The 10,290-nt window shown below is 40.7% G+C and overlaps 1 protein-coding gene across 1 annotated transcript; it reads right to left on the bottom strand.

The window, feature by feature from the left end:
* Positions 1–686: 686 nt before the first annotated feature.
* BMP10 (bone morphogenetic protein 10) lies at positions 687–9,738 on the bottom strand. The gene is made up of 2 exons (XM_048829459.2): positions 9,253–9,738; positions 687–5,352 (listed from the first exon to the last, which is right to left on the bottom strand). The coding sequence occupies exons 1-2, from the start codon at positions 9,584–9,586 to the stop codon at positions 4,406–4,408; spliced, it is 1,281 nt and encodes a 426-aa protein (XP_048685416.1). The 5' UTR covers positions 9,587–9,738; the 3' UTR covers positions 687–4,405.
* Between the last annotated feature and the right edge of the window lie 552 nt (positions 9,739–10,290).

The following is a 10,290-nucleotide window of genomic DNA, read 5'->3' on the forward strand; positions in this document are numbered from 1 at the left end:
TGTGGATTATTCCCACCCCCAAGAGTTGCAGCTATGTCGACTTAAATTTTAAGTGTAGACCAGGCCGTACATGCTACTCTAATATAAATAATAAACAGTCAGAAGTAGGAATCCCATTGAAGTTGGCAGTTTATGTGAGCAAAGGTTGCTGAGGTAGGTAGTTTGCAAAGAATATATCTTTTGGTAATGTGCAACATTTTAGGGATATTTTGCAAAATTTATTAAAAAAGAACACTCCAAAATTGAAGCTATTTTCTTAGGAATACCTTTTCCTTTTCTTTTTTATTTGGCTTTAAAAAATAAGAGACAAAAGTCCATTAACATTGACATCAAGCAGGTCAGGAAAGAAAAGAAAATCAATTTAGGCTATTAATTAAAGTGAAAAATAAATGTGTAAAAAATGTAAGAAGCAGAAATCATAAATTATATTTTTTTCATTAATATAATTAATCTCTTCCCAGCCCTGGAAAATGCTTCAAGAGATTCATATTTGATTTATTGTTAACAGAATGTGAAACATGATGTTTTATATTGTATTGTTTTTAGCAACCAAGGCCCTGAACCTCCAAACACATTTAAGTTAAGCATGTTTGTGTTTGCAGGATCGGGCTTAATTTATTAATTTAAAAATGGCACACACAAAAAACCTCTTTTTTAAAAAAAATAGACCACATGCTCCCACTGCATTATGCATGATCATAATATAAACAATATTTATATTGTAGTCGGAATGCACAGAGAGCCAGCAAATTGCAGTTACCCAGTCATCTTTGGCACTGTGTTGAAGTCATTCAATTAAAGCAAAGGCTCTTTTTTAAAACGGAAACCTTACAAAGAGATGAAATATTCCGATTAGTTAAAATCTCATGTTATGAACAATATAGAGCATACACAAATGCATGGTTCATGATATATTAAAATTGTGGTTTACCAATGTTTTCCCAAAGAACATCATAATAAGGTGTTTCTTATTTTCTTACTAATTGCCATTAGGGGGGTTCTTGCACATTCCTCTGATACCTTGGTTCCCCTGACTGGCCTCAGTCAGAGACAAGATGCAGTCACTGCTAGCCAGAGTTAGTGCCTACAAAGCCTAGTAGCTGAGGTGCCTTCAGCATTTGCCTAGGAGTTGTGGCAAACCTGGCACTCCACTAGTTCCTTAGTGTTTTGTTGTACTGCAGAAAAAAGGTTAATTAATAATAGACTGGATGAACCATTGTGCTATTTTGTCTTGGTTCCTATGTTCCTAGGTACTGATCCTCTAAATGCTTATACATGTAACTTCGGTCGTAGGTAAAATTACTCCTGTGCATAAATGCTTGCAGAATTGAACCCTACTTTTCTTAACCTTTTTATAATAATGTAACAGATCTATGACAATTCATTATTTTACCACATGGCCCCCTACTGGTGACAGTGTGGGAACAGAACACGTCCTTTTGTAGTCTCCAACTACCTAAGCTCAAGCTAAAGGAGATTCTTCACTGGCTATTAACAGTATAGGTCGTATGATATGCGGTTGAGCCTTTCCGATTCTATTCAGTAGAGGAAAGGGGTACAAATATACACAAGCCTGTTGCAGAAAAGAGATGATAAAATACATGATGGATTATTGCAAAGGATAATTGTTATACCACTGACATGGTGAACGGTTTGTACTAGCTTCGTATGAACAGCAGATAGTTTGGGCATGCCATATTAAAAGGAATTTGTGGGGGTCTCACTTAAAGTGATTCATGCTAGTGAATTAAGAAGATTTCACATCTATTACATGTTTTTAACCTGCCATTTATCCAAGGTTCAGATTATGAAGTTGCAAAGTGGAATGGTACATAAGGCAATGACAAGGAGTACTTGTGGCACCTTAGAGACTAACAGATTTATCTGAGCATAAGTGAGCTGTAGCTCACGAAAGCTTATGCTCAAATAAATTGGTTAGTCTCTAAGGTGCCACAAGTCCTCCTTTTCTTTTTGCGAATACAGACTAACACGGCTGCTACTCTGAAACAAGGCAATGACAGTCATTTTCCCAGCTGGTCTAAATCAGTGTAGCTCCATTGATCGAGCCTGCTAGTTGGAAATGCACCACCTACTCTGCACAACTTTACAATAGACTACATAGCTAGAGCACTTAAAGCAATTATATCCTTGATAGAGTTTGTATCTATCAGACAAGACTATGCATTCTCCAAGATGCTTTCTTAAATCACTGTGGTGGATTGTCTGAAGGCAGGAAAGATTATAATAATGTACTATATTTACAAAGATCTATAAAAAACAAACAAACAAAAACAACCCACTTTGGAGTAATGCTCAACAGAAGGCCTCAAAATATAAGTTGTTCAGTACAAGGTTTTATCGGAGTGGGAATACATATGAGCACAAAAATAAAACATTTTGTATTCTACATTATATTACAAAGGCGGACAGTCAATAAATAGATCAATAAATAATGGGAAGCACAGAAGGGTTTGTGTGGATGGAGGTGAAACTGGTTTCAGTTGGTGCTCGATAAAGTCTTTTGTGTTCATTCCCATGAAGTGTCAGAGTCAGTTCTTTCAAAGACAAGTCTCTTATCACTTCCAGTGAAGATAACTTTGCCTTAAAAGTGTAGAACAGATGCAGGACAGTACAGTAGGCTCTGGTGGAGGCTGGGGGAGTCAACGTCACTTACACTTCCCCAAGAATCTGACAAATTTGCAGCTTAATATAAATAAAGTGACGGGCCTATTGTTTCTCAGCTCCAACACCTTCTTATCACCATGATTTGTTGCAGAAGAGTGGCGGAAACATGGCATGTGACTCCATCATATATAGTTTAAGTGTGTGTGTGTGCGGGAGCAATGTCTTTATGAATTGACAACTTCAACACGTACAGAAAGGAAAGATCCTCTCTGTATAGTTGGGGTGGAGGAGGGATTTCCTTTTCTGCCTAGGTTTAAATGGACTAAGCACAGTGTTACTTGCCATTTGAGTTGGATTATATAGATTTAGTTATACATAACCCATTAGCCACCTGGGGGCAGGCTCCCAGCCGGTGTAAATCAGTGTATCTTTGAGGAGTTCAATAGAGCTACTATACAGATTTCACACAGCTAAAGACCTAGCCCTTGATATGCAACATGCATCAAATGTGGAATTTTACATCCAAAGTCAGCAGCACTGCTATATACAAGGGATTCGATAATAAACAAATGGTAGAAGCATTTCTTGCTTTGTGTAACAGCAAAGGGGCAGTCTGCCAGAGCATTGCCCCCCGCCTGACATTGCAGATAGGCAGTATTTGGTTGAGGAGGGTTAGAAGAGGGGAAATTTCCTTTCTTTTCATGGCTTCCATCCCTCTCTTTGGATACTGCTAAACCATCCCTGCTAAAATGGCTTTTATTTTAATCCCAGGTTGGTAAAGATATTTCTTAAAGAGCCACGGTAAATTTTTCAAAAGCAACTAAATTACTTAGAAGCCTAAGTCCCACTGAGGGGAGGGATAGCTCAGTGATTTGAGCTCTAGCCTACTAAACCCAGGCTTGTGAGTTCAATTCTTGAGGGGGCCGTTCAGGGATCTGGGGCAAAAACTAGAGATTGGCCCTGCTTTGAGCAGGGGGTTGGACTAGATGACCTCCTGAGGTCCCTTCCAACCCTGAGATTCTATGACTCTTAATGGGAGCTGATTTTGCCAAATGTTTTACTTGGTTATTTGACAAAGACTTTCTCTCTCGATCTTAGCCAATTACAGGTTCACAGTTTCACTGACTGCAAATTTTAATGTGAACACAGTCACTGCAAAAACTGGTTTCACTGACTCCAAACACATCAGCAAGGAATTATTTTCTGCTGAAATGCAATGAAAAGTTAGAGCATAAATACTCAGGAACATCCCTGAGAATCAAATGCTAACTTGGGCTTGTGGGGGGAAGGGAGGGATGGGAATGCACCTATCAGAATATGCCCTAATATAAAGCATGTAGCATATCACTTTATTATGTTCATTCAGTTCATGTTTTAATCCCCGCAGCGGGGATGCATTTCAAACAATGTCCTTGTGACCACAACACATATTTTTTTAAAGAAATAAAATCCATGAAGGTTACTCCATGGCATTAAGGCTGTTTATTCTGGGGCAAAAAACCCCAACAACCCAGTGACCTGGTTTTCCTTTTTCGTTTTGTTTCTGAAGGAAGCCTCTCCCACAAGAAGCGAAACAGCAAGAAGAAGCAAGTGCTGGAACAAAATATACATTCCGTACAATCATATGACCTGCCTGTTCCCTATGACATGAAACATACAATTATCTGTACACGCCTCATTAAATAACCTTATTTAAATAGGAAATGCAAAATGTACAAATTTACAGACTGAATTATTAAATACTCCCCTGGTGCACGCACGGGGCATGCATTCCTTTCTACTATCGGCAGCCACACTCTGCAACTGCCATCCCCTCATATTTGAACTTGTAAGTAACCACCCCTGCGTCTAAGTAGAGGATGGAGATGGGATCAAGCTTGGTAGGTACACAGCAGGCTTTGGAAGCTTTCTGAGGATTTTTCAGGTGAACCAAAGTCTGGACAATGGCGTGTTTAGTTGGCGTGACGTGTTCAGTTAAAGGGTAGGAGCACACTCCGCGGCACTCGTAGGCTTCGTATCCCGTCGGGGCGATGATCCAGGAATCCCAGCCAATCTCCTTGAAGTCGATATAGAGCGGAGTCCTTTTGCAGTAGTTGCCCTTGGCATTCCTCCGGATACGGGCTGTGGAGTCATAAATGATGTTGGAGCGCATCTGGAGCAGCGCCTCTTCACCGGGCCCGTTGTGGAAGTTGCCCATGCCCAGCTTCTCCAAATCCAGCAGCTGCTCATGGTCTATCATTTCGTCCAGTTCCTGCTTCTCCTCTTTATTGTCATTGCTCAGGTCGTCTGAGAACACAATCAACAGAGGCACGTGCTTGGCCTCGGAATTGATGTCAATATCGAGTTTCCCCTCTCCGTTTGGCTCCTCCCCTTCTCCGCTCTCTATCTGCACCTCTAGCCTGTGAGTGGTAAGCTCTAACCTACGCCAGCGCCTCATGGCATCTGTGATATCAAAGGTCTCCCACTCACTGTTGGTGCCGTAGATCTGCCTGGATGCAAGTGCCACCATTTTTCTCTCCTCTCCTTCTCTCCCCGCATGGTTGTTCTCCAGTACTTCAAAAATGGTGACTTTCCTATCCAGCCCATCATAGAGTATTCTGTCCCGCTCCACCAGTGTGTAGAGTCTCAGCTCTGCCATGGTGATCTCTTCATGGTGAGGGATGGAAACGTTGAAGAGAAGAGGGTATTTCCGGATTCCTGTGATACCAACAGGGTGGGAAGTCAGATCTGGAAATGACAAAGATCAACATAAATAAACACTTTGGAACTGAAAATATTTCCAGCAGAAATATTCATGCATGGAACTCAGCCTTGCATGCCTTGCATTCCTTGGTTTCAGTGTGAACAGTTACAGGAAAATGATAATAAATAGGAATAATGGATTGTCACACAACATTTTATTCATGTCATCAGTGAGGTGGATGGTTTGTATTGGGTCTTCAAGGAAAACAAGGTCAGATCATTATAATGGCAATGAACTTGGATTCATAGTTCTCTTTCTTCCAACGTGGCTACCCAAGTGCTTTATAAAAGGTCCTTCCTGATTGTACAAATTATTGTATATAGGAATCGCTTTGCCCACCACTGAGATGAAGCCACCTCTGGAGCACAAATAGAGCAGCTGTTTAACATGTGAATATCACCATTACACAAAATCTTAGGACAGGAAATGAAGAAGAATACTATATCCAACTGAAGGGACATGGGGGATTGGAGATGGGCAGAATGACACATACACTGTTTCTGCAGCAAAAGTAGGCTGCATTTGTATCTGTTTATCTTTCTGTCTGTTAAGAGGGGATCTATCTTTCTATGGAATATCTACTAGATCCCCTCATAAATAGTGTGATCTCCTTTACCTTCAATTGATCCTCTTTACAGTGCCACACTCCTCAGGTATACATGGTGAATTTGTATCTTCACTGGTGATCTGGTACAACACATTAAAATCCCTACTGCTGTCTCTGATGAAGTGTTGCATAGATCGCCCAGCAGAAACAAATGATACCATAAGCTTCCACCAGTGTCTGAAGACTGCAGCCACCAAGGAAAGAGACAAGTTGTTTAGGGTGATGCAAAGGCTTATAACTAGGAGGAAGTTAGGTCTTGATCCAAAGCCCACTGAAGCCATGGAAATATTCCCATTTTGACGTCAATAGGTTTTGGATCTGTCTTGAAAGGAGCAAAAGAAAACTGTTGTACTTACTTAGGAGCTTTTGAGAGTATTAATTAATCAAATGTATAACAAGCAAATAATCTAATCTAATCTATCTATCTCTGTTTATACATACACCATCTGCATTTCTTCATACATATAGGACATTTAGAAAAATTTTTGTATTTATTGCTGCATTTCCCTAATATCAATAACAACTCTGAAACCAGATTAGGAAATGTAGATTTAGCAAGCATGCCGACAAGGGCAGAGGGGATGGACTGCATGGAACCTATACATTTTCCCATCTCTGATTTCTATGACTCTGGGATTGATATATTTATGGAAACATTTGGTTGACAAAGCTACAAATATTGGCCCTGAGCTACCAAAGCACTTCAGCAAATGAATAGTCCCATTGACTTTAATGGGACTTCAGTGTTTTCTGATGTTTGCAAACCCATCTGTTGTTTAAAAAGAAAAAAATATCAAAGAGGCCAAACAAGAGAGGTCCTGTTTGCCCTCTCTTCCCATTGACTTTAGTTGGGAGTTTGAAAGCACTCAGAATTTGTCTCCATGTCTAGTGAGCATGACTCACTTCAAAACTGGAAGTGGCATCAGAACTTAGTGTGACCTCGAGGGCTTCCCAGCCCGCAGGATGCTGGAGAACAAGTCCACTGTCATGGTGACATGTATGGGGTGGGGAAAAGTCAGCTGACTGCATAGAAGATGGACATGAATAATTCATTGGAAGGGGGTAGGGACACGCTCTTGTGGGAAACTGGGCGTGTCACTTCCTGATTAGAGAGAAACATAAGGCAGGATGGGTGTCCAGCCACAAGACTGGCTAAGCAGGAAAACTCAAAGGGTCAAATTCCCCTCTCATGATTACCTGTACATCCTCACTGGTGTCAATGAGGATGCACTGCTGTCCGAAGGAGGAGGATTTAGCCCGGAAAAGTTTATTTAACTTTTCAAGTCACGACCACATTAGAATCATACCTGCAATTGAGCCAGGCGGCTCCAGGAGCTAAAACTGTGAATGAACAATCGTCATAAAGTCCTACTGCTTCCACCCATTCAATTTCCATTATCATCTTCTGCTGACACAAGCAGATAAGTATAAAGATTGCAGTGTGTGATCTGTTCCATCTCTTCTATCAGTATAATTGCAAGCACTTTATTTTTAACCATACAAAAGGCCCATAAAACATAAAATCCAGGTCCCCTAGTTGTTACTGACTTTCTAGACATACAAAGGAGAGGCAATTAAAATAAACCCTCTGTACTATACGTGTGCATATGGAGAGCATTTGTGTTATCATATGAGTATCTGAATCTATGCTTCTGGACTAGAAGAAAGGACAGGAACCTGCCGAAAAGGTAGGAAGTTACTCTGAGTTTGACACAGCCATTGCAGACTTCATATAATGATGAAAATGATGCTTGGCCTCTCTGTTGTATTTAAGAAAATGAATGGAACTGTGAATTGTTACATTTACTAAAAATAAAGGACGACTGCGAATTTACACTAGTAAAACACATAGGATTTCCCCCTTAGTATACTGTACTTGCCCAATTATAGTCCATTTATATTCCTGATACTTTTTCATCTTAAAATTGCAAGTGTCAGAAAAGGACAATACTCATTACTCCATATTCCTTCAGGGCCAGATTGTGAATGCCTTCTCTACGCCCCTGAGCAGTCACTCATCCCATGGTCTTCAGCATGCATAAGTGGTTCGCAATCCAGCCCTCAGTGAATTAAATGTTATCTATATGTTGAAGAAATACACAGTTAAGGTGGATTTGAACTTTAAGGCAGAGCCTTTGAAAACCAGAAACATGTAGCTGGATAAGAATGCACACATCTGAATGAGGTATAGATGAGCCCATAGCTAGTCATAGCATCAAGCTGAATTGTCAAATTTAGGTCACATATACTCAGTGATTGCTCTGTTATCTTGTAGTTTTGGACTTCATCAGTAAAACTGAGACTGGCATAATAGAAGAGCCATTTTTATTTGAATTATCACACGTCAAGCTGAGTTGTTAAAAAAAATCAACTCAATCCTATTTGCAAACAGAACGTTTCGCGGAGCATATATGATTTGTTGAAAAGCCTTTTTAATATATCGCCCACATTGTTACTCATGCATGAAGCATAAAGGAATCATCAGCAGCTCGTATGTGAGCCTTACATTCCTCTCATTATGTAGCCATTGCAGGAAAATGTTCAATTGCATGATATTTGGAACTCTCTAAACTCATATGATTTTATGTATCTTTTAGTTAAAATTTTTTGAAAAATAGAAATTACTTTATTTCCTCAAAAATGAACACCGAGGGTTAGCAAAAGTCATCCTAGAGAGGTGCTAGTCGCATATTTTTCTATATATTCTACTGACTTTACTTCACACACCAACCCTTGGGACCCACTAAAGACTAAATTGGGAAAATATTACGAGAGTGTCATTCACTGTTTTGTTAGGAATCCATGAAGAGATTGGGCTTCCCAAAAGAGAATTTGTACCATTGCATGGGTTCTGAAAGAGGGTTTTTCCCATTAATTCGGTTACCGTCTTTCTTTGAAAATCTGATGCCTATGAAGGTAACATATAAATGATTCATATGCTTCCTGGGATGATGACGATTTGTTTGTATTACGTACCTGCAATATGCAAACATAAAAGAAGACATTGCCCCTACCCCAAAGTGCTTACTGTCTCAAAGATATAATAGGCAAAGAATGGGGGGAAAGGTTACCTCAGAAAAGCAATGTGAGCTGGTTGATTATAGGCACATGCCATGTTAGTTTGTTAACTCCAGTTGCATCTCTATCTAATCACTGTAAACTCCTTCCCCTGCCCCCCAATTCAGTCTTCATGCTCCATGCATTGTAAACCGGTGTCTTGTTGGTTATAAGCAATGCCCACTCATTCTTAGTTCACTCCGAGGAGTATGGATCTTACCTTCATTTTTGAAGCTTCTAACAATATTTGCGGATGGCATTGAGGTCCTATCAGTGGCAAACCTGTTGTATAGCTCTAACATGTATTCTGGGGGCTCCACCTTAGGTGTTTCATGCAGGGGAATATCAGAGAGGTTCAACGTCTTCAAGAACTCATTTTTCATGTTCTGAAGCAGCGTGCTGAAATCAACTCCGTCCTGCTCCGAAAGAAGCTCGTCAAAGAGGGGCACATCTTCCTCCAGGGAAGACTGCTCCAGGCTCATGATGGGACTGCAAGCTGCAAGGTGCACCAACAGAGAGAGGGTTGCCCACAGCTGAATGGCGACAGTATCCATTCCTTCGCTCTAGCCTCCAACTGCACTCAACAAGATTTAGCTCTCGTGTGGGCTAAGTGGCTATTTTATCCTCTGGGTTGTGTGCAGCTTGTGTCACAGAGTTGACAAGTTTGGAAGCCCTCGCCTGAAGCTTGTGATCAGTCCTCGCTCACTGTCTCTCTCTCCCACCCCCAACCCTCCAAAACCAGGTCTCAGTAATTGGATATAACACGCTCTCTCCTATGGTAGCCTTGTCTCTCTTATCTCTTGTAGTGTAAGCTGTCCACCAGATTTTCTGTTGCTATCTCACAAACCCCCTCTCCCTTAATGAGCATTTTGTAAACATTCTGCACTTGGACCCTCTGAGATAGGACAATTTTCTCCTTGGACTGGATCTGCCCTTCCTTTTCCCCCTTGTAGCTGACTTTCTTTGGCATGCGTGGCCAACTTTTATCCGTGCAGCTTTGTTATGATTTCAGTCGAACATGCAAATGACACAGAGCTTAGGTCTAGGATTTTGTATACCAACAGTAAATAAAAGCCCACTTAAATATTAACAGAGTTACACCTGTGTCCTTTATCCCCTATTCCAGATCAAAATTGTCCAGCCCAAGTAAAGGCTTTACTTAGATGAAAAGCGCTTTGAGGCAGGGACCATCTTTTTGTTCTGTTTGTACAGCACCTAGCACAATGGGGTTCTGGTCCATGCCTTGGGCTCCTAGGCA

The sequence above is a fragment of the Caretta caretta genome, chromosome 26 (genome assembly GCF_965140235.1).
Source record: "Caretta caretta isolate rCarCar2 chromosome 26, rCarCar1.hap1, whole genome shotgun sequence".
NCBI classification, from domain to species: domain Eukaryota; kingdom Metazoa; phylum Chordata; order Testudines; family Cheloniidae; genus Caretta; species Caretta caretta.